This window comes from Adelges cooleyi, unplaced genomic scaffold, assembly GCF_023614345.1.
Source record: "Adelges cooleyi isolate 19-005CV unplaced genomic scaffold, UGA_ACOO_1.1 ACOO_flye_CR_arks_rails_tigmint_CR_PRNA_376, whole genome shotgun sequence".
In the NCBI taxonomy this organism is placed as follows: Eukaryota; Metazoa; Arthropoda; class Insecta; order Hemiptera; family Adelgidae; genus Adelges; species Adelges cooleyi.
The window spans coordinates 10,766,072-10,793,064 of NW_026096053.1; the positions used below are offsets into that span (position 1 = coordinate 10,766,072).

The window sequence follows — 26,993 nt, forward strand, 5'->3', positions numbered from 1 at the left end:
GCTGTACGCAGCTTTATTGTTTAAATACATTTAATGTACACTTAAAACGGCGCTACTCACTAAATAAATTAAGTATAGGCAATTTTTTCAAAATATAAATTTAAAGCCTCGACTATTATGTGTAATATTTTGACTTGTACAGTGTACACTTGATTAATAATACAGACACTGTGATTTTGATTCGCATGAACTTGATTTAGGTATGCTTTTAATAATTTTGTAATTTACACATTCTACGGAAATCAATACAATAGACAACGGATATTATTATTATTCTTATGACTAAAATAGTAAAACGCTTGATTTTACTACCGACACTATTTTATTATCATTATTATTAGTGTCTTACAACATTGTGTATACTTAATGAATGTGTAATCCATAATAACTGACGTATTATTATCGTTATTACAATTATAACGGCGGCAAAGCGATGAGAGATGAAAATTTGCGATTTTTTATTAATAAAATAAAGTGATGAATCTAATACAGACACGCGTAACACGACTTCGTTATCCTTGTGTATACATTGCAAAACCAATCCAATTCTGCTAAACCATTGTACACGCTTGGTGCGTAGTCATATTATATCCTCGGGTTACCGCTTTATATTATTTTTATAATTTTAAAAAACAGGTTACCACAACGTGTAGTCGAACTAACTAACTAAGTTACTTTGTAAGTATCATTGCAATACATCTATATGTATGTATGCATGTCTGTGTGTGTTGAATTTTCCTCGTGCATCTTCTAGAAGCTTTGTATTTTTTCGATAAAAACTGATTGCTGGGATACATACGTTTTCCGAACGCGTTGACAAAGCTATATATATATATATATATTTATACACACAATAAAACAAATTGGGATGCGATTATTTTTTATCAACGTGCGTTCGACATTTTACATTCATGAGCTTTTTTGTACAGTGCAATTCCGCCTGCCACCGTGTTCCTCTTATCGAAACCATTTTGTGCGTTTCCTCGCGTTAATATATTATACACGTGCACGTCGACAAAATGTTCGTCGATAAAATATAGATAATGATTTATTCGTTAAGTACAATTTGATAGCTATGCTCTCCGCGACGATAACGTATAAGTGTGCAATTTTAAACTGATTCCACGACCGATAAATTCAAAAGGTATACTAATAAGAACAATCTATTGGCTCTTTGTTGGAACTCCTCTCTTAGAATCTAGTGTTAAAACAACATGCGACTTTTTTTTCCAGTAATTATTAACAAAAAAAAAAAAATAAAGTCGTTTTCAACAAAAAAAAAAGCGATGATCCGGAACGAGTAACAGAAAAGAAGAACTTTCCTAACGCTGATTTTAAATCGTCCATTTGCCCTTTTGTTCGCATATTAATTCCCCGCCCCCAATCCTCATACCGTTCTATAATATACAATATTAGAGAAGTCACCCAAAAAAAAAAAAAAAAAGGTTCTCGGTCGGTTCAAACTTCAAAGACTCGCCGATAAAATGAAAGTTTCCGAATTAAACAGCTGTATGAGAACTGAAAAATTTATATATTTCGCTAAAACCAAACAAGTCCCATTATTATATACTCTCGTGTTGACTACATCTCACATGGGATTACACCGACGGCACTCTTTTATCGAAAGGGCGTGTTTTCTTGTAAAGTAATACAATTTTGACGACGGTTTTCTTCTTCTTCTTACTGCTCACCTTATGTTATTGTAATTGCTACAAATAATACATTTTAGTAGTGGTTATATTTTATGTAGTAATAAATAAACTTCAACTTATCACACAAAAATAATGTCGACTATTGTTTTTGGTTCTCTTTATGAACTATAATATTAATTTTGTAACAATAAAACCTTTTACATAGGATTTTGTTGGGTAATGTTTACAATTATAACAACAATTGAATTCCAAAGTAACGTTAAACAAAACCGTTTCATTTGTATGCCTACCAAAATCAACCGAATACTCCTAGCACTACCAACTTGATGTTTTAAATAGAACACAATATATACAATATAAATAATTTTGAATTCGCTAAGTATTATTTCAGTATAATATTATATTGTAAGGATTTCCTTTTCGCGCTAACCCCCCTTTGAATACGGATTGCGTCATAATATTGCATAAGTCAGTAACTGGATTATATTTACATGTATATACAATGAACCGTAAAATATTATTCAAATCTTAAGACATCATTTTGCATAATGGTCTAATTTACATAGCGATCGTCTAACGATATTCCTACCTGGGTTATCTTACTATTGCAATGCGTGTTAATTCGTATTATGTGAACGGATACGCTTGGTGAAGATTGTAATATTTAAATAACACGGTGTAGACCTAATTGATATTGAAATCCTCTATCCTCGCTTAGCCAGAAACAGTAATTAACATTATTTTATTAAGCGTGTCTGTTATGATTATCATTATGATGTGATTCTATTGGTGTAAATATGAACGTCTACGTGCAACAGTTAATACCGAATACTGAAATCGGACGAATTGCAAATAGTATAATTGCTGCATTGCATATAAATTATTTTCCCACTGAATTGCAGTATGAATAATTGATATTTTCTAAAACCAAAATATTCTGACCATTACTACCTACCGTTAAATAAATAATATGTCATATAAGACTTAAATTATTTTTTTCAACGTTATTTTTATTAAAATTTGTCGTGGCAACCAGTAAAGCAGTATTGTGTTATGTTATCATTATGAATAGTTAATAGGAAAACGTGATTTCAATTAAAGTTTTTTGAGATTAACGACATTATTTGTACAGCTCTTTAATAGAGGATTTTAAAAAATATAAACTAATTGAAGTATGTAGCGGTTGAGTTTTTGTGTTAAGAAAAAACTTTTCTAAAGTTTTGTTCAAATAATATCAACAGCCGATAAATTAATTTTAAGTGCATGATTTTAATCAATAAAATCTCATTGCATCAAAAGTCAAAACCCATTATATAATATTCATTAGACCCCAACGGCGTGGCGGCTCGCTTAAGTATACATCGAAAATAATTAATGAATCCTTATAGTTATAACTTATACTCAAAATAGTCTCGTAAACATTACAAAATCCATAATTGGGAGATTAAATTTTAATTAACCATGATATTAGTTTAACTTTTGTGTTAAGCTTAGCCATACATTTCTTAAAAAGAAATAACAACGAATTTTATTTTAGTTATAAACATTAATAATTATTATAACTTATGTTATAATATTATAAATAAAAAATATTTGAAATGGTCATAAAATATAACGATACAATTATTTTGACTTTTTACTAAACAATTTTTTGGGGTTTTTCCTATTTTATTTTCTTATTAAAAACACAAAATTGTAGCACAATCTAATTTGCATGGCGATGAGTTACATAGATGGGTTTTTTACATATTTACATTTAACTTGTATGGTAAATTAATCAGTTAACTCTAACTCGATTTAAATCGAACTCCGATTAATTAAGCCAGCTGGGATAATAATATAAACTAATTTTGGCCAACGACCCGATATAGTATGTCTATACTAAAAAGGATTTCCCTTAATAACTTCATTTTTAAAGAATGTATTCACTAAGCACTTACCGACGGTTAATCTTTATGGCGTGGTCTATATGATTCGCTGGTTATAACTTAGGATAAGTGTCACTACATGTTAAAAACACACACCGTTGCAGCACATACACGTTCGCACTGTACCCACTTATTATAATATTATATGCATAAATATATATATATGTACAGTATCAACCCACAGCGTTGATCGTTATCCGTATTTGGATTATTGCCAAAATCATCAATTTCGCCAGAGTAACGAAGCATTTCATTCATTCAAGTTTTACACTTAGCACATTATTCACGTTACTCTGCACATTTGCCAAAACTTACTTTTGAATATACCATATGCATTTTGTTACTGTAATGAAATTGGATTGTTTCAACAACATCATGTATAATGTATACCTCTGGGCTCGGATAATGACGTGACCGAATTATTAACAAACAAACGCGGAAATATTAAACAGCACTAACATTTTGGTCGAACAAATGGTTCAGCCCAGAGAACTTGAAATAGTCCCATTTATTATAATATATAATCAATTTTATCAAGACTAATCTAAAACTTTTAATTTGCTCTACATCACTCTAATAATTGCTATTTCATATTCATCAAAACCAATATCACGTCATATTTTAAATATACTCACATGTAAATAAAAAACCACTATGGTGAGCTCAGGAAGGCTTTTTAGAACTGTCAGAATTGAAAGTGATAGAATTACTCTAAAAAAACGCCTCTTTGCGAGTCTATAGATGATAAAAATCATTAAATACCGACACAAATAACTAATGTCCATAAATGTATTTATTAGGGATAGGACTGGAGTTTGGATTTGACCATTTACCTGTTTTTTTCTTCAATTTTTGAATAAATAGTTTTTTTTTAATTAAATCAAATTTAAATTTGATAAATCTGCGTTTCTAAAATTCGGATACTCCCAACATTAGTTATATCATATAAAATATTACAAGAGGTTTCCTAAATAAAAAAAAAGTTTTACTATAGATGTTTGAACCTTTTTGTATTTTATATTTTCAAGCCTTAATCCAAAAACTACCCTCAAAAGAGTGGAATGTACTGTATTTTCAAGATAAAAATATATGTAATTTTTAAAGTTTTTTTTTTGTCAGATTTTGAAGGGGACCGGATAAGTTATTTTACGTTAGTCCTGAGATAATAAAATTCCTGTATGATTTATGGTGGATTGAATTGCTAGATAAGTAAAGAAATCGATCCGGTGGTTAAAAGTTCAACCACACGAAAACAAAACAAATCACTGTAATGCCAATACTTTTTTTTTCATCTCCATGTTGAAGCTAAAATACTTTTAACGAGAAAGAATATTTTTTATTAATCAGTTATGTTTAAACATTCTATGAACTTTAAAAAAAAATGTTTCATTAAAAAAAACTTTATATTACAGTTAACGTTAAAAATTTAATTTCGAGGGTTAATTATAAACGATTTTTTTAGCTTTAACTTCTCGTTAAAGCTAGGGATTTCTCATCCCTTGTTTAAGAATTCGACTTTATCGTTGTTCATTTAAATAAAATATACATTTATTACCATAAACAACGTTAAAAAAAATACGATAAACTGTAAAAGCTTTAATAACTGATAAAAAATGATAATTTGAACAGGAACGGTTTTTTATGTACTTTTAAAATTAATAATACTTGTTCTTGGTGATATCTTTCAAATGAGACGAGCATGGCGATACACCGTGCTAGTATTTCTCTACCCCGTTTTCAAAATACCATTATCTAATAGTTTTTATATCGTAGCTAAAAATAAATAGTTAAAATAATTTTGATTATGCGGTGAACACATTTAAAAATTTACGAACTAACAGGTCCTTAATTTTTTTTTTTGAGTGTATCTTTTATTCAAAAGTGTCAATCTTATATTCAATAACTTTGGCTAATGTACATCTTAAGGTTTCTATTTTCAAAAAAAACATTTATGTGAATTTATAAAAAAAAAATAAAGCTATTTATTCCGGTTAATGCGTACTCTTGTAATTTTAAACAGCATGCATACCTATTACATATAAGATAAAGTTTTATCTTATTTCGACCAACTTATTTATAGGTGTTGTTTACTTTAAATGGGTACCGAATTTGAATGGTTAAACGATACTCAAGGTGGTAAAAATGAAAAAACCAATAAAGTACCACGTACGTGAACATATTTAGAATTTTGGGCAAAGAACTTTGGAATGTTCTTTTTTTCTTGGGCTGTACAACAAAAGTGAAATTGAATGATTTACAAAGAATACACCAGAGGACCTGTTCCATAACTTTTGGCACGACCGATGAAAACTTTTCGATTTGTAGAGTCGCTCGTTTCTCTCGACTCGTCCCCTGCCCGATTATGCCGGCTTATAGTCTTATATATATATAAAACCACCTCCCCCGTCTTCACGCCCCGTTTGTCGATTCTTACCTATCTTCTGTTATCTCATACATATACGCACGGTACGTGGCCTCCGGTGTAAAAGTTTTTGGAGAAATTGTTTTCGAGAACGGCCCGCTGTCCGTCTCTTGCCAGTTCTACAGGTGTCTGTTACGGGTGAGCGCGGACATATAGGACAATGTAATTCAATTTATACACTCTCTCTCTCTCTCTCTATTTGTCTTACTCTTTATGAAAAATTGATAGAAACCGTGACCACCGCCGCCACCGTCCGGTACGAGACGGCGATAAGGCGAGGCACTTCGGCCTATAGTGTATAATTTATATAGGAGGAAATGGCAAAGAGGGGTGGCACTCGGCAGGTAGAGAGAAATGTCCTTTAGTCACGCTCGCACGACCTGTAGCTCTATATCTCCGTCTCCGCCGACTCGGAAACTCCCAAAGACGGTGTAGGAGGTGGCTATAAGTCGTTGCCGGCGAAAGTTTTGCACCGCAAGGAACGCGTTCGAACGGCCGAGTGGCAGAGAAAATAATATAAGAGATTCAGCTACAGCTAGAACAGTGCAATGCAAAAAGTCCGGTATTAGGAGAGGAAAACACCCGTCAGACCGGGCAGGGGTGGGCGATAGAGACCCGAGGAAAAAACATAATATACATTATAGCGTTACACTCACTTGTATACGTGCGCCGAAATTATAAATCGTTTTCCACTGCTTGCCAAAAGTTTGTATGATAAACTTTCAATATACCGATCGCGGCTGTAACGGTATTTAAATAATACATAATAAATGTGAACGCGTTTGGCGTTAATGACTTTCCGAGGACGTCACAGCCCGGACGGGGAGAGAGGGACACGGCCAGGACCGGAGACGGTCGAGGCACTTTATGAAGGAATAACTTCGTCTTTGATGGCCGGTGGCAGCGGGTGGCACTTCCCCTCGGTTCGCCACAAACACTGCCGTTCGGCTGCCCGCCCCTCACAACGTCTACTGCACTGCCACGCTGCCGTCGCACCTAAAAGCTGTTATCTTTATCATTGCTCGGATGTATATACTTCGTATTAATGATACACGTGAGGATTAAAACCGCATTTTATCGTGTCAACTGATTTATCTTCTTATACGGCTATTATGCAAGCGTTTTGTTTTTTTTTATCTATATACCTCTGCAGTCGGTCGCCTTTTCTATCGTGTCTGGTCTTGGTATTTTTTTTTTATGGTGGCCAATAAATCATCAGTACAAAACAGTTCATTATTATGGTAACTCCCGCGCGTAAGCTTGTTAAATAGCAAGGAAACCGTTTTTTTTGAAAAATGGTAAGACATTTTGGAAATCAAATTGTCTTTGGAAAATATCGACCCAGTACATTTATTATATTTTCAAGCGAATGATTTTCAAAATAAACATTAACGACGCGCATTAAATAGTATAATCTATAGCAATTTATTTAACACAATAATTTGTTAACTCGAGTCACTTTTTTCCTGTCAAACGTAGTTGCCCCTAGAAAACTAATAAACATCACCCATAAGAACACCTAGAAAAATAATTTTCATTTTGTTATCTTGTAAAATTGTACAATAGTCACTTACCCTTTTGGTTCTCATACCTTGAACTTGTTTTAGATAAGACAGACGCCCCTCTGAGAGAAACCGCAATATTCATCTTAAATAAAATTTGCTCTTCCCTCAAAATATCTCTATTCTTCTCCAATTGCTTTACCTACTCCACAAATACCCACGTATTTTAGTTATGAAACAACCCACTTATATTTCGGTCTACCTTTACCCGTACCTCTAAATACTTCTACACTTATGTCTCTCACCCTTGTTATGTTTTGTTTACAAATGTGTTGTGTTATTGTTTCAGGCATTAAACCTGAGGGCGAGGAAAGCAAAGGCGGCAAGAAGACCGCAAATCGGTAGGGACATGAAACCGGGTATCATCATCGAAAACGTCGCTCAAACCAGAAGGAGACTGGCCGAAACCACGTTACTGGCCACGGCTTCGTTAGCGCCCGGAAGTTCTTCCATTATCGACGAAGGACCAACGAACACCGGAAGCGGAAGTCAGGTTATAAAATGTGTTTGTTTAACCAGTGATCCAATTAGCTATATTATTATTATTATTACAATACATGTCGGTCTCTCGGCCGATTTGCTATTTTACGACTGTTAAAGTCATCTTCGTCTTGTAACTAAAAAACAAACATTTTTTGAATCTTACTTCTTACAAATATATAAATGTGTACCCCCAACAAAAAATCTGCAATGTTTAAGAAAGTGAGATGCGAACTTTTTTTGGGGATGTCCAATATATTATATATACTTTTAGCTTCGGTGTTTTAACAATATAATTACTAAAAATGACTGTAGGAATTTATACGTTTCACATTTTACATTACTGTACTAAGTGTTTGATTTGTTCATTACAGTAGGACAAAATAATTCATCCATCCGAGGAAACAATACATTTTATAAACTGAAATTTTATTTTTGTATTTTTTATAATAAAAAAAATGAATGATTAATGATATAATAATTGTAAACGTTATTTGGTTATATTTTATTGCTATCGTACTACTTACATTTTGTCAAGTTCTTATCATATCATACCCCCTTTTACTATTTGTAAACAAACATCGTATTTAATAGATCTTGTATAACTACAAACAAGATTATATAGTGATATTATATTATACATATATACATATATATATTATTATTATTATATTACGATTATATAGTGTTTATAAATATTTTTTAATCGTTACTTTTTATAAACAGGACGAAGAAGAAGAAGGCAATTCGCCCGGTTCAGATGATTGTCACATCATACAAAATGACAAATCTACAGACTTTATCCTGTCTACAGTCATGGAAGAAACTGCGTAAGTAGTGTATACATAATGTTAATACTCTGTCATTTTTTGGTTATAAATAAAAATATATATTCTATATTTTGTTATTATTTCATTAATTGCATTTTTCGAAACGTTTGGAAAGTTCCAGAATTTCGAATTATTATTTAGTATTTTAATTTGAGTGCGTTTCATAATAATGTAAGTAAATAAATAGAAATTGTCGAGCTCTTTAAAAATGTTTGATACTTGAGCTCATTATATTATTATTCCCATCAACCCTCTTTCTTGCTGTACTTAGAAACCATTCTTTAAGTAACAGTATTTTAATGATAACTGCTAGTTGAACATGTATCTTTTGTGAGTAACAATAACTACTATTATTCTGTTTGGTGGTAATACATAGTTAAATATTTAGCATTTGTATCCCATTGAACGACATCATGTGCTTTATAAATTCCTACCGCCGAAAAACCAAACAAAAAATATAGCTAGGAAAAAAATGTAGTGTAATAGTTAATTAGTATTGCAAGATTGACATTACTCGAATTTTATATTTTTGAATTTATGTTTTGTACAGGATGGTGGCAACTTTGGCCACGCCGCAAAACCTGCCAGTTGACCCAAACGGCAGTTTAAAATCCAGACCACAAGACATAGATCTCGTAGCTAGGGTCTTGAACCCAAACCAGACCGTCAGTTCAATAAGTGATAAAATTGGAGATAAGGTAAAAACCGTTTCATATCTTTTTATTGTTAAGAAATAAATTAATCAGCTAGAATAAATTTATAATTATAACTTTTTTGTGTACATAATATTTTATATTACGAGAGAAATCTTTAATATTTTCATTAAACAATCTCAATTTTAATAACATCACGGTTTATTTTAATTCAAATTAATTTAATGTTATATGAGTTTATACACCCACACGCGATGATGCAATATGTATAATAGAGTTTAAGAAAATATTGTTCTTTGTTCCAGTATTAAAGTGTTAAATCGTTGCTAAAATAATGTTATCAAACATAATTATGTATTTTGTTCATAACGTTATAACATGCTCCGCTATAGGACACTTTTCTAGTGGTACACACCCTTATAGATACCATATAAGCTTAAATAATTAATTCATAATAAAATATATTAATATTTATTTATTTTATTAATATTATTTCTTTATGAAACATTTTTAATTATATTTAAATTAGTTATCTTAATTTCACAATATAATTTAATTGTATATACTAATGAGAAATGGGCTCTTTAAGGCCAAACATGCAACAAACAAAACAAATAAAAGATATTTAATTGCTTAAGAAATTGCAAAATGTTGAATGTATTTCACAACTTTTAAAATAAAAAACGTGCTAGAAAAAGTCTGACGACAGGTTCGAATTTTAGTAAATATTTTATATTAGTAAAATGTTGTACTATATTTGGTTTTTTGTTAATGCCAAATATTGTGTTATTAAATGCAGGGGTATAGTACAATTGTTAAAGAAATACTTATAAATAATTTTGCTTCAAAATTAGTAAGTAGTATTTTCCGTTTCGCGGTGATCTTTAACAACATTAAACGCGTTAATTTTAACCAGAGTGCTGCCTACTCTTATGGGAATCCTAAAACTGAAATAACGTTATTTGGTTATGGACTAGCGCATTCGACAAAATATTATCATTATTTTTGAAAAATTTGTATGTGTTTTTTTAGATGCCCATCAAACAAAAAGACTCTCCCGACTCGGTGGTGACAGCTACGATGCCGGCTGATCGGCCGAATCGAACCACCCAATCGATGGTGAAGCGTTCGCTGTCGTCGATGCTCCGAAACGGGTCCGAGGACGACAGCTCTAGGTGTTCGAAGAAGGACTTCAAGGCGTCGGCCGAGGGCAGTAGTCGTTTCACCATTTACAAAGTGAACAAAGCGAGCCGAAAGAAACGGGAAAAGTCGTCGGCGCGAAAGGAAAGGAAAGCCACCAAAACCCTGGCAATAGTACTGGGTGAGTAGTCGTTAGTTTTTAGTACATACATACACCGCATATGCCGCACCCCTGCCACTGCCCTTACCCCTACAACACCAACCCCGGCTCGATAGACAATGGGCACGCGAGGTACAACAGCAGCAATGAAATATCGCTGTTTATGCTCTCGAAAATGATGTCTGCTGAAGGCGCGCCTTCAGTTTTATCTCAACGCCTGTGTACACATTATTTCCCTTCGCCGTAGTCGCCGGCGCTCCTCTCGCCCGACGGAAAGAGGCTTATTCTTTATGGACCGGTAATGGCGAATGACGAACGGAAAATGTGGAAAACACAAAACAATGACAAAAAAAAAATGCCTTCTTTTCCATCGATAACAACAACGCGCTAAAAAAAATACACACACACACACACATGTATAACGCACGGTATAAGCGCACATGATCAATCCCTGAGGGCACATAATGCAATTGTGTTCTGTTCACCGTGGTTCGGTTGTACAGTGTGTCACACGGGTGCCGTAACACTCTAATTTCTACACACAGCGAATCAATATTGTTGTGTTCACAACTGTCCAACGACAGAGTTGGGCTAATGTCGTTTGTAATTTTGAAATTTCACTGTTTTGTGTTAGGTAATAGGTTACCATAACAGAACTTACAAAAAAATTCGAACATTTTTTAGCTTTGAATTTGTATAGAACAATGGTTTAAGGGGAAGGGCCGTGTGAAAAAATTGTTTTTTATTACTCCATTGTATAAATGACATAGAATGTGTCATAGACAAAAAAATTACCCTGACTATCAAACGTTAATTCAATTTTTACTGGCTAATGTATTTGTATAAATAATCGTTCTATGTATAATATCCAAAATATAGGTATACGTTTTGTTAGGTGAAGTTTAAGGGGTTGAAGTCTGAAAGTTTACCCGAAGATGGGTCTAGAATGGGGCTTTATAATATATACAATTTTCTCAAAAATCTGTTGTCAACCATTATATTTATTAAGGAACAAAAGGAAATATTACACTAATCAACAGGTATTTGAAAATATTTTCATTATATTGATAATTACGATATATGAATAACTAAAGCAATAATATTTTTGTAGACAGACGATCATCCCTATTGGTGTTCACCCTGATACCAAAAATACATTTTTAAGCACATCATTGCCATTAGGTGCAATGCTTTTATCAGTATTTATATTTTTACCATTACAGATTGTCCTCAAAGCGTTTATTTGAAAGTGATTTGAAACCTAAATCTAAAATATTGATTTGCTGTGGAGATGATATTAAGAATGATGTGGGACTTGCTTTACTATGTAGAATAATTACATGTAAATAATATTCAAAATTTATACGGGGGTTTTCTTTAGTCCCATTACATATTATTGTGTCGTTTGTTCTCAGAGCTACTCCTAATGGCGTATTCCGAATCATTTTGTTTTTATTTTCAATACCCAAAGGCCTTTGGTTTGCTTTTCTCCACATTTTTTAAGTATAGTTTTTACAAATGCAAGTAAATGCCGTTAGGTTGTGTTTTTTGATCTAATATAATTCGGTCGACTCTGCGCAAAGTTCAGAATAAAAACAAAAAAACTTTATTTTTTTTGTAGTTATTTTATGTTTATTTTGAATTGTCAACAACAAATTATGATTTTTCAACGTAATCATTTTTTGCTTTCTATTGCCGCATCGACGAAAGTCAAACAACTCCAAACAACAACAAAGACTTGATTTTGTACACCCTTTTATTATGCAGGTACATTATTATTATTTACTGGCTTAAAACGGAAAAATTAATTAATTTTCCTTGTGTATTTAATTTACCGTAACACCCAATTATTACATTTTTCACTTTGTGTTAAAAACCCTCCCATATATATTTCTTTAAACTGTTAAATTAGTCGATATCGCAAAATAATATTTTTTTAACAATAGCGGTTCGTTATTAACAACTTTTTCTCTAAGTTTTTCCATCTTAAGATTCGATCGCCAAGTTTTGCCGTATTGAAGTTTCGGAAATAATTAAACTGAGATGCGATAAACGGATTCTATTAAATTTAATCATTTCGACAGTACCTAACCGAATCGTTTTCATTATAAGTTTCAGATAAACATTTTTTTTTATTTATTAAAATCAAACTAAAAGTAAAAAAAAAAAACAAATTAACAAAATCAGTCTTTGTTTAAACTTCTTGATCATAACTACGACGGGTTAAGTTATATTCGGTTTGACTTCTACAATAGACACGAGTTTTATTTGATTGAAGTTATGATTACATATTAAATGTAATAATATAATATTTTATATTATAGCAACAGTTTTGGTGAAACTTGAATAATGTGTTGAATAGATTTAAATTACATTTAACTACTTTTGCTTCGTTTTTTGAAAACCGAATATAAACTAATTTGTTTGTACGTAAAATAGACAAAATAGACTATTTAATGAATTGTTATATATTTCGATTTGACTTGTAATTTTTAATTGAAATGTTAAAAAACGCATAGAATAATATTATTGATAAATTGGATTGAATGAGCAAAAAACAATAGACATCTTTGTTGAATCGGCCGAGATAATGCCATAACATGATAAATGTGAACACGTTTTGAGCGTGACAAAGAGAACATGGGACATCCGCAAAGGATGTACACCTAACTTTGTAATCGTGGTGAAAGCAAAACGGAGAGTCGCTGAAATGTACCGCAGGTGGATAGCAGGGGAAGTAAGTCGGTTGTATCAATGTCAAAGACAATAAAGTAGATGAAGCATTATGAAACGTGAAAGAGGACTATACTACATCGAAGGATATTTTAAAATGGTACGATACGTTTATTTATACTTAACATTTAAGATAGATAAGGTTTATCCTCATTTATCTCATCATACAATTAAACGATTACTAAATCAAACATTTAATTCGGTTCATTACTTCTTATAAACATTTCAAATAATCACATTAAGAGGTTCGACACCTGCGAATTTTTGGTCGAAAACTACTAATTCTACTTCATACGTAGTACTGGTCCTAAGAATACTCCGATTTAAGTTTTGAAAAAAAAATGTTGGATTTGTCGTAACATTTTCAAAGATCGTTGATCGTGGCATAATTTTAAAAAATGTTTTGTTATTTTATTATTTCAGTTTAATAAAATTAAAAATTTCAGTTTTTTTACATTGAAATAATTTATCAACTAAAAAAATGTTATAAAAACTAGAAAGCCCAACAAAAACATTATTTTTACACTAAAAGCCCAAGTTCATTTTGTGGCTGTTTTACTTTAATGTCAAGTCTTAATGGGTATATATTTTTTAAACAAAACTCATTAATCTAATTTCGTAGAATACCATTCTCATCAAAAATGTCCAGATTCGAGATGTTCAACTAAGAAATGTTCAATTGACCACCACACTTTAAATACTGAGAACTTTTTTTAAAGATATAATATTATTAAAAAAAAAAAAAAAACATTATTCCAAACTATAAAACAGTATTATTTTTAACAGTTATTTTTACGTTGGGACAATTATAACACACGAACATGTACAAAATACAATATGTATTATATTTAAACAAATGATTAAAATTTAATTTATCTTTACAGCGCGTTTTATTATTATTTTTAGTTTCAAAAAACATTGTTTTTAAATTGTATTATACTACGCAGCACTTACTGCAACACATGCATACTATAAAACCGAATTAAATGAAAAGCAAGAATTTAAATGTTTTATTTTTTATTTTTTTTACCTCTTATATATTATTATTATTGTTATACTAAACGGTACCTCGCGAGGACAAAATTGTGTGACGCGAATAACGATAAGACCCTAAAACACCATTTGTAGGCCGAATGAAAAGCAATGTATATATATTTGTGTACGGCTAACATAATATTGTATATATGCTTTTTTGTTTTCGTAAAGTTCATTCAACAGCTCGCCCGTATCCCCCTTTGGTATTTGAAAACACTTTTAAGTATATTTTAGCGTGGAGTGTTTTGTCAATAATTATTTGCCTCCTCGCGTTAATGAGAAAATGTCTCTTTTAAAATTAAAACTATATTATATCATCAACTGCTGCGGTGTATATAGTGTTTCGGCGCAATACTCTGTTTACATCCCCCCATCGCCTCCATCGTCGTCTCCAAAGAACAAGAAAAGTCAATATGAACTGTTTGTTCTACCTTGAGCAGCATGAAAACAGTACTTCGTTTAAAGCTTTGTGCTAGCTCATGATGTTTTATGTTTCCCGCAGTGCACAAGCGAGCTCCAAAATTGTTTGTATTATACATGTATGTATATATATATATATATAAAAGTCATGATTATTATTATAAAAAAGACCGTACTCGTTTTATCGAGTTCGGGCGCTTTAGTTAGGCAACTGAGGTACATCAAAGAGTTTTCCTTCTTTTTTTTCCTCCTTTAATCTTATTTAAATCAAAGAATAATTAATTTTTTTAAATATTTATTGGGCGCCTTTGTAATTTGCTCCGACAAAATTACACGAAGGGAAAATAGAAATGTCTGCTAAATACAAAGAAACTCATTTAAATGTAATCGACTTTTCTTCTTCTCTTTGCTTAAACTTTGAACACTCGTCTTTGGAACGCATAAATATTCAATTGGTTGGTGTTAACAATTTTATCAAAACACAACAACCAACCCTCGCTCTAATTATTCAGTCGTTCATAACTGTTTGGAAAATCCGCTTTTGAAAGTAATAATTCTAATAAAAACTTTCTTCTTGCCCAAAACGCATAACTGCAATTTAATTTCTTTTCATTTTTTTTTTTTTAATTGACATTTTGGCTAAACTTCAACCCCGATGGGGCACGTGAAGGAGTTTTATATCATAAAAAATATGGGTGGGGTAAGTAAGGCTTGTTTTGAACCACCCTAATATATATTATTACTTCACTCGTCGATGACTTCCCAAATTGTGGCTTTTAAACACATTATTTAAAAATGGTAATTATTAAGTTTATATTTCCGAGAAGACTGAGGTTATATTATACAAACACAAATATAATATGCATATATAATAAGCTAGATAGTATATGGTATATATATATACACAGACATTAAATATTCCGTATTGTCCTGAAGGCTTTAAATGTTTTCATTATAAAATTACTCTATACGTGTGGCGTTTGGGTGTGTATTGAAATTCTTAAGTGCGTTTGTATGTTAGAGGGTACTTGATGTTTGTTTGGTGAGTAAAATTACTATGAAAAGATTAAAGCGCATTACTATAAACTCGTCGTCGTCGTCGTGTATTTTCCCTTGTCTTTTGTGTGCCGAGGTGAAATTTACCGACGGGGTCCTTAAAGTGGTGACGTTCATAATACAGTACTGGCGGAGACGAATAGGACAGACGCCGGTAGTCTAGAAAACTAGTAACACGCCGGTCGAAGGGAACGTGCGCGGTCGGAAGATGGACAAAAGGTCTGTCATCGCCCAGCTCTCTTATTATCTGAGAACGGCCCGAGAGCGAGACCAGTCAATTCGCGCCATTACCGTCCAAGCTATATGCTACTTACTACACAGCGATTCTGCACTATAGCTGTCACACCGTGTCAGTTCGGTTAAAGTCAAAACCTCCTCGTCGTGGCGTGCGGTCACATCGTCGAACGCACGCGTTAACACTACAAAAGATAATACTTTTGCCGGGTAGGTAGGTATACGACGCGCGGAGAAATAAAAGAAAAAGCGAGATGGAAAAAGAGAAGGTCCTACCTGCCGCCCCGCCGTCCATTTATATTGACAAAAGGCATTTCGCGAGGAAACCTTTTTGAAATCACTCAAAAGACCCCACGTGCCCCTCCCGCCCCCCCCCCGGTCTTCTCTGCGCCCCGCCCGAGCCCTTCCAAGACGATATACGACATCGTCCACCGCCGTTCAATCAATCGTCGTTTTCCTAACGAATGTTTTTGACCTAACGGCGGTTCCCAAGACGGCACAGGCACTGCCGCATCGCGTTGGTTTTATTAAATACCTTTGCCAACCCCTATTCCAACGCGCTATTTGCATTCAATTGGATTCGCCAAATTGAGGTCTTCTTTATAATATGCGTTTTTCTTATCTCTCGTTATTTATTTTGATAGTTATTTACTCGAGGTCTCGCTTTACATAAAGAAAATATAGTGTCAAAGAAAATAGTATCGAATCTCAAAACGCTCGCCGGGCGACGCCTATGCAGCATGTTGTACTAATACAGCACCCGTAGGTTGCAACTAGTATTGAATTTGATCGGCTCAGGATTACAACTCCCAGTGACGGCATTGTCAAAAATCGTGAAAGGCGTTTTGTTTGTCTTTCAAACTTCCATCGTTCGCGTATTATGTTTCGAGTTATTATTAACAGCACACGTCAATGTTCGTGTGTTCGCTATTAATAATTTATATTGTTAAATGTATTCAACGACTAATTGGCGAATTCGCCGAGCACAAAACTTAAAAACTTTTCTTTTATTATTCGATGTGGACTTTTGATTTTATCCAAAACTATTGACGTTACAATGAAACTATCAAAGGCATACCGTTTTGACATATTGAAAAGTTTTTGATTTATGGTATTCCGAATCGAATAATTTAACTATGTGAGCTCGGCAAAATATTTCTGTATAATAATGTGCCGTTGTGCAATGCGGACGACGTACAATACATTCTACAATATGCATCGAAAACACAATTAAATTGTTTGGGCTTTTCATTCGTGATTAACTCGACGGAAGTCTAATTTTTCGCCGTTCTCCTAATTCGGAGAAGCAACAAACTTCACACTGTACATTTTAGTTTTTAATTACTCTAAAAATTCACGTTTTATTCTGTAACGAATTTGTCCAATCCTTAATTTTGTTTTGTAAATAGTTACACTTTATAAAACAATTAACGACTGTTTAAACTAGATTTTCTGCTTTAAACATTATTTCCAAACCCTTCGGACTGTAAAACAACCAAATTTTCTAAAAATATTTGTCTTATAAGAATTTATTCCATAGTCGTCGAATATTTTTCAGCCACATTTAACCATATAACTGTTGTTGTTCTTTCGAAGGTTTTCTCTACTTTTTTATAAACCATTGAGTTAGTAATATTAAGAATATTTAATATATAATAACCCATCTATAATAAAATATCACCGATAAGTAGATTATCTTTTCCATTAGTACTGTTTGGTATTGTCATTGTTTTTTTTTTTAACTTATACTTTCTTCATTTTTGTTGGTTGTTAAGTATCTTTGCAGTGCACGTGTATCTTTTAGCTCATCCAATACTCATTATATATTTTTATACTGAACTTCCACTTAATACTACAACCATTGAACCATAATATGGTCATTAAATTGCCATTATATATATTGTTCTTTTTTTTCAGAAAAAAAAATTCTATGTATTTTTTATATTAATTGATACTTACTTTAACTTGAGTACCTACCTAAACGCTAAGATATTACGTTCTAGTTTTTTCTTGAAAAATGTACTTACCACGGCGTAATCGTCCGCGCATTTATGAAATAAATAAGTTTTGTATACTAGTGGATACAAAAATATTCAAAATATGTCATTACTATTTAGTATTACATAAATAAATATATAGTTATAAAACGCAATTAACCTGTTTTTATAAACCACCAAAAGAAAATACGTTTATTTTACAAACCAAATAAATAGACTTACAATAACAATTCCGATGACGGACTAACGATCCGTCCTAGAGTATTTATCGGTTGAGAAGTCTTCATCTTGAAAGAAATAGTGATGGTCTAAAAAAGATTATTAAACTAAAAAAACATATGTTTATATATCTTTATTATTATATATATAAAAATCTCGAGTCACGATGTTTGTCAGCGATGAACTCCGAAACTACTTAACTAATCTTGATGAAATTTTTTACACTGTGTGTAATTTGGTCCAACTTGAGACATAGGATAGGTTAGATAAGAAAAATTGGTAAAGGTGCCCGGAAAATTGGAAAATATATAATAATCAGACACTGAGTTTATGAGATTATTTATTCAAACACAATTGCTAGTTCTATTAATTTGAGATATTTTCCAGTTTAGTAGTATGCCTTAAGAGGACGCTACCCAGGCCATTTCTAAGTATAGGCAATTTTTCGAAAAATCTTAAATTAGAGTTTGAACTATATTATATACTTATTAATACAGTAATGAGGATACTTTATTGATTGCCATTTTTTTCGTCAGACTATCACAGTCACTTCTATAGGATAAATTACAATTTTTTCCCCATCAAAACTGCTTTGCGCGGGACAAGAATGTGAGGGCAGTATTAACAGTAGATTTACCAAATTTTCACAATGTATAGAGAAGAACTTTATCTACGGGGTAGCGATTTTATTTGTTTGATATCTATACTTAATATTTTTTTATAAGCAAATGAAAATTGAAAAAAAAATAGAATCTTCACGAAGAAATAATTTTAATTGTGATTAAGTTATCAAAAAACTAAAATCGCTACCCCGTAAATAAAGTTCTTCTCTATCCATTGTAAAAATTGTATACGGCTACTGTAAATACCGCCTTCACATTCTTGTCCCCCGCAAAGCCATTTTTTGCGGATAAATTACGGGTGGGTAGCGTCCTCTTAAGATTTATATAATTTCTAGGTTCAAGTAAAAATCCATATTGTTATATTCAAAATCACATAATAATGATATGAATAATGCAGTACAAAACAGTTTTGGAACAAAAACTAAAATCTGTTTATTTCATTTTCTTCGTTGAATCCAATTCTCGCCTCAGAATTTTTCTAGCATAATTAATTAGTTATTTTTTAAATCACATCCAAATTTGTATAAAACACCGTTCTGTTGTATTTCCGACGTGTTCTGTACATTTGAATAATTTTCTCAGTAGAGAGTTTTCAAACTTAATGAACGCGAATACCAACACACGGTGTTTTTTACAACTTTGGAGGCAATTCTAACTCGACGTGCTAATTATTTGGCCGAATTCGGATTCGACGACAAAAAATAGATGTTCTTGTTCCTAAATCAAGTTATTTGTCATTGTGGTACCTAATGTGTTTTTTACACTCCTACGGTTAGGCGGGTTTGCCCACGGTACGTTTAATTATTTTGATGTATTTAATTTTCATTTGGCCCATCCCGGCGATAACCATAGCCGTTTTATTAATAAGTGTCCACGGCGAGTTTCAGACCACTGTAAGTTTTAACACTGCCTCTGGTTGTAATATACTTGGGCGAAACTCTTAGGTACTACACCGGTAACGAACGCCCGCCCGTCCTCTTTCGAAATAGTTTGTAAAGTTTTGTTTTTGTTGTTTCAGGTGTGTTTTTGTTCTGCTGGGTACCGTTTTTCACGTGCAACATTCTGGACGCGATATGCAATAAATTGGAAAAGAACTGTTCCCCAGGTGTACGGGCATTCATCCTGACAACGTGGCTGGGCTACATGAACAGCTTTGTGAACCCGGTCATATACACCATATTTAACCCGGAATTCCGGAAAGCGTTCAAAAAGCTCATGAGAATCGGCACATGACCCGTGGCCGACGGTCTGGGCAAAAGTATGACAAATGTTTCCAAACACTGAGTGAATCATTTGTATTCAATATGATTTGTACAGTGCAATGGTAATTAAAACCTCACGAAAAGAACATTGCATATTTTCAGCCCCGACCAAAACGCATAATGATAATAATAACCAAACATCATACCTTCCATCAGAGCATTAGTGTAGCAAAGAACGTGCTTTACTCCTCCAAGAAATATTGACATTTTTTTTAGCTATTACACTAATACAAAATGCACTAACATATATCATTTCCTTTTGATGCGATTTTATCTATTAAATTATAAGTACATACAATTGAGTGTCAGATGTTAAAACAAATTCATTTTCTACGTACATAAATTGCACTCAGCTACCTTTTTTTTGTTTGTTTTAATGGGTGAACATAATGTTTATTTATTTCATTAAATATTCCACTAAAATTAAACACGGGGTGGTACTCATAACTAAAATAGTATTATTATATAACATCAAAGTGATAAAATCAAATTCGAGTATTTTAATTATTTGTTAATTTATTAGTATGTATTAAATATTAATCCGCTTAAAATAAGAACTTATTATTATATATAAACCTATTAAATGGTTAATAATTTGTGTTCTGTTAATTACTGTTAATAAGCTAAACGATGAAAATAAACTGTATTGGAAGTTCGGTACAACCCGGGTCTGGCGACTTAATGAACTTGAGGTTCAAATTATAGTATAAGTCCTCTGGGCAACTTCAATAACTTAAACAGAAATAAATGGCCTTTCTAAAATTCGGGGTCCGTGATAAATATTGACCTATGAACAACACGTGTGAATCATTGAAAGTTAATAAATGTTTGGAACTTTCCAGTAATTCATTTTTACGTTTGTTTTTTCGTGTTCAATTAAAATGTTTAAAAAGTGTAATTTTTCAACAAAAAATTATTCATAAATATTTATTTGATTTGTAAACTTATAATATCTACTTTGACATACGTTCATAATCACAGAATTTGTATGTACATTATATTAGTTTTAAGTGTTTCACTATATCATACGTAAAGACGAATATTATGTTTATTATACTAAATGCTTTATTTATCTTGGTGTTATTATTTTTAAGGCAATTTTATAAAGAAGAGATTTTTAAGTTGCTTGTTGTAAGTACGTTTTAACCCTTATGGGCAAAAATGTAAGAAAATACAGTACGCAATGCCGCTTAATGCGCACTTAAGAGTCAACACAGTTATTTTTTTTCACATTTTATTTATTTAGACGATGCCTACTAATTTTGTTTTTAAATATTTTATTAACTTTGCTAAAGAAAATATATTGCTCAATGATTAAACAAAAACATTTTCTTACAAGTTACAATATTATTTGTTATGTTATTATTAGTTATTTTATAAATCTTTAATTTAATAAACAGTTTCAAATTAAACGATTCAAACAATAACATTCCGTCTTGGATAGTCAATTAACTGAATCAAATTTCCAAAAATGCTATCCAACACCAAATAACTTTAAAATCAATTTATTATAATATTATAAATCTTTGCATTGTTTTGACATTTATGTTTTCGTGAACGTTTATTTATTTATTTGTACTTCTAAAAATTAATTAATAGGTACTAATTTTATTTTACCCTTGTACAATGAAATAGCCACTTCCTAAAATACATTTTGTATGTGATTTGTGTAAAAAATATTATTAATCCCTATACCTGTTCAGATCCAGGGAATCATAAAATAAATATAATAAAACATTGTTTCTTTAATTAATTGTGCGCACGTTTTTAACAGCTTATAACTATTGTTGATAGTCGATTAATCATATCAAAATGTACTTGTTACAAATAACTTATTTTAATGTATAAGTTTAAAATAATTGAAGTAGAAGCGTTTATACCTGATTTATTTATTTGTGTACTATGTTTTATCTAATTGGCAAGTTCCTTTACATAATAGTTGTGTACTAATATGTGGTATTAATTATTATATTACCTGTTACGTTATGAAAAAAAATCTATATTATCAGACTATATATTATATTATATGTTTTTTTTTTTGTGTAATTACTGTTGTTTTGAGCACTAATTAAAAAATACTACTATATTGATTCTTGTTATAAATGTAAATATTATAATTGATAAGCAATGAAAAATACTATTATTGTTATTATTGTTATGATTCATTCATTTTTGTTTACTTAAATTTTTCTTATTTGTTGATCAATGTCTCAGTTCAAAATTAAAAAAACTCAAAACTGTATGTTCATAGTAATGTTATTCGTTGTCCGTGAGAAAAAAACTAACCTTACTCTATATTTGTTTGGATTTCTGTTGAAATATTTGTAATTTATTTGAGAATAATAATTTAAAAAAGACCTAGCATTCTATGCAATACTAAAGATATATGCACATTTTTTAGTTTTTGCAGTTTTGAGCCTAATATCTCAGAAAAAAATGCATTAACTATCCAACTAAAATTATGGTTAATAAAGGGACACAATACATTTCTAGTTGGAATAACTAAATAAACAGCTGGGCCAACTACACGTTTAGTTACAGCAACTATGCATCTAGTTCGGCCGACTATTCATGTAGTTATTTCAACTAGAAATGTACTGTGTGTTTGTATGAACCGTAATTTTAGTTGGACTACCTATGTATTTTTTTCTGTGTGAGTTATACATGTATATTAATAAATGTATTCTTTATTTATATGTGCATAAGAAATTCTATCGACTGATATGCGAGACATAAATCAACAAAATATGAATATAAGCAAATTTAAAAACTTGTTATTATTATTCCATTATTTATGATAAACGTTTTTGACTAATTGATTTTACTCGTTTACTAAAAGTAATGAAAACATTTCGTATTTAATCAAAAATATAAATTCGGGCGTTTTTGTTCACTTCAAACTATGAAATTCAATTTGCAAACGTATTATAAGTTGCCAAATAATATACATTTTTTTTCCTATCAAATCTATATTAATATAGCATGTATAAATTCCTATTTTGTTAAATTAGTCCGGTTATCTAATTTAAGGTTATACATTGTGATGTACATAATATAAACATTTTGTAAAGTTGAAATGAAAATTTGTAAAAATATATATGCATATATGTTATATATAAATATACATTATCATGTAAAACGATATCAATTACTGTGTATTTGTGTTTGCTGTAGATAAGTGAAAAGGATACTTAAAGTAACTAAAGTAACCAATTGCTAATTGGATTAGATATGTCCATATACATTTCTATTAGGCGGTAAACAATTTTGTTTAAACAGGGATTTAACTTAATAAATTACAAAATCTAATAATCGTTTGGATAATACGCCAAAATCTGAAATATTATATGGTATGACGCGACGTTTATAATCTAATATTATTTAGAACAACTGTTTTAATATTTAGGGTCCTATATAATAAATATTATAACTATAGGGATAAAACCCCAAATTGAAGTATTAATATTTATAATTAGTACTTATGGTAAAAATGAAGTTAGTATATTTTTCTATTATTGATATTTGATTAACATTTTCATGATATTATAAAAAATGATTAATGCCATTTTTGCTAAGTAGGATTAATAATAATGGCAAAAAGCCACATGGACATCTTGACTAGAAGTTACCATATTTTGTTTGTTAATATAATAGTAATATGTTTAAAGTTTAGTATTATATTTTTGTACTTCACAAAGGAACAAGTGGAAACGTGTTGCATTATATGGAAATAGAATAAAATTAACTTATAGAACTTTTAACCAAACTAAACTACGTATTTATGTTTTTTCCCCCGTTGAATTGAAATCTGACCTCAGATTTGGCACGTTTATTTACATTAAAGTCGACTCCAGTGGATTGGTCATGACTCATGAGCCATGCCTCATGCATGGAGATAAGAAGAAGCCTTAGTATGTTTGGTATAAAATGTAGTGTTCCAAGAAGAAAGAGACTTTTGGGACGACTACGGCTGAGATGGAACAATCAAGTGAAAGGATAACATACTTTTAACTAAGTGGCGACATCACTGTGCCGTTAAAAATCATTATAATATCGGTTATGATAAACATAAAAGAAAAAATTAACAACTCGTGTTAACAAAAAAAAAAATAATAATAATAATTAATAGACCGCAGTGCTAAGCCTCAGCGTGTATGTAATGTAGAAGATAAAATTAATATTATTTTTTACATATTCGAGCGGCAGATAAGCTAGAACTCGCCTTGGTAGTTAAAAATACTTGACGATTATGGTACTAATAAACAAAAAGTATTCGGTACATCTGATCTAGTCTCTACTGTAATTGGAATTGGATTTCCAAGACATTTTGCTCGTATCGTTTTGATTGGTCTTGCACATTTTACATTGCTTACTCGCAGACATTGCCGGTTTTCTCTGCACGTTGAATGTTTTACTAGTAATGTTCGAATACCCACTGCATCCGCGATGATTCCCGCCGTTACCCGTGTCGTATATTGTAGAAATCTTTTTTTTTTAAATGCAAAGTTTCTGTATATTATTAGTAAGTACTTTTTAAATTATAAAAACACCCATGTAGTAGGTATACCTCAGATCTTTCGTCCACCGCCGATTTTTTTCTGAAACCTCGCTGTACGGGCGAACTGTAAGCTTTCGGCCGAGAGAATGATTTATCTGGTTTGTTTATAAAACAATCGTCTTGTGTGCTACTGTGATCGAATGGTTTGCGATTAAATTGGTTTTCAACTCCAACAAATTCTCGATCGGATGACATTTCTGGGCCCACTTGATCTGAATACTTTTCGACTTCGACCGAACTTAGCAAACTTTTTTCTTCTTTGTCTTTAGGTTGCCTACACAACAGTATAGGCGAGTTATTCGAATTATAAAATCGGTTCACAAAACAAGCGCACATTTGTCAATAGCACAAAAACAGTTTCACTAATAGTACATAAATCTATGTGGTAAAACTACAAAAGTTGGAATACCTATTTAACTTTCTGGCAATTCGATTATATTTTTCGAATGAAAACATAGAATTAACTTTTACCAGCTTACCGCAAAACTTTGAGTCAATAACATTTGTTTTAGATGTACATTGAAAATACACATAAGATATAAAAGTACTGAATTAACAGATAATTATATAAGATGGCCGATGTACAATCTAAACGGATGATGATTTATTCAAATTATAAGCTTTAGTGATTTTTAGAAAACGTATTTACTCGACAATTTGTTTTAAACCAATTGTCAAACAAAACAACACCATTTTTACCGAGTTCAAACAATATAGAGTTGTACAGTGCAAAAGCCATTTTTGTATAATTTATTCCGAGTTTACATTCTGTTTGTACAGTAATGACAGTAAAGGGTTAGCGGGAATGATTTGAATGAATATATTATTACTAACGCAATCTCCGAAATTACTTCATTCAAGCATTTCTGTCTTCCCAAGCAGTTGTGACATTTTTCTTTTAAATCGTTTAGCTCGTCCGTCATAGTTCGTATTTTATTTACGTAATCGTTCTCCTTTTTCTTTAGTTTTAAAATTTTTTCTTTGAGTTTAAATTCTTCCTAGACAAATAATAATAACACAGTTATCTCTCTTAGTACCCAATTTTCGTAAAAATACCAAGGTTTATGTACCGTAGAGGGATCCTTGTCCGACATTTGCGTTTGGCTTAAGTGCCACATTGATTGTTTTAGACGACATTCCAATTCACTGATGTAAGTCTCGTAACATTCCAATTGCTTTTTGTACTTATTATCGACATCAGAGTCATCTGCATCTTGCAGCTGCTTACTTAAAATATATAAACAATTATAAACCATGATTATTTTTTTTACACAGTCAATTTTATATTTCTATATATAGGCACTTGTCGTTTTTTTCTTTGATAATATCCTGAAACATTTTGTATACGGCGCTCAATGTTTGTTTTAAGTTGTTCATTATGGTATCAATTTCCTTGCAAAGACATTCAATCAATCCAAAAAGTTTCTGCATCTGCGGTAAACTAATTAATTATTACCTACCTATTGACGAAACAAAACAAAGAAGCTGCTGATCTCTAAGGTTAAAGACAAAAACGCGGACCAGAGTTGAAAAAAAACGTGTGCCATTATAATATTCATGAGACGATGTTTACTGGACAGTTTCCCCATTCATGTCACATAGTCACCCTTATCTTTATAAAAGTGTGTTTACGAATTCAATTTTCGCAACTTTAAAATTATGCATGTACAATGAAACCTTTAAGATTGCATTATCTGTATTCATTATTTGTTTCGCAAATAATATCATAGACATTAGCCCCGCAATAGTGCTGTGGCTATATTAATGACAAATTATTATGCTGTAAATCAGTTTAAATGAGTAAAAACAAATACTTAAACAATAGCTTTGTTTTACGTCCAAACAAGAAGACATATAGATTCAAATACATTTTTTTTAAATGTATTATATTAAAAAAAGTTTAAATATTGACAAATCTGTTTACTTTCATCGGTAATTCGTCACTGGTAGTGTTTAGATCCGAATGGTGAATTGCACTAATTGAAAGACTTGAATGTTCCCTGAGAAGTTTTTGCAGTGAATTTATTAA

General features: G+C 31.4%; 1 protein-coding gene across 1 annotated transcript in view; it reads left to right on the top strand.

The window, feature by feature from the left end:
- The window catches only part of LOC126840869 (dopamine D2-like receptor), a 158,601-nt gene extending 137,370 nt beyond the window's left edge, over positions 1-21,231 (top strand). Inside the window, exons 4-8 of the mRNA XM_050576853.1 lie at positions 7,854-8,057; positions 8,771-8,874; positions 9,425-9,572; positions 10,560-10,848; positions 20,163-21,231. Coding sequence (XP_050432810.1) covers positions 7,854-8,057; positions 8,771-8,874; positions 9,425-9,572; positions 10,560-10,848; positions 20,163-20,377 — 960 coding nt within the window. The 3' untranslated portion in view covers positions 20,378-21,231. The remainder of the gene's footprint in view (positions 1-7,853; positions 8,058-8,770; positions 8,875-9,424; positions 9,573-10,559; positions 10,849-20,162) is intronic.
- The last annotated feature ends 5,762 nt before the right edge of the window (positions 21,232-26,993 follow it).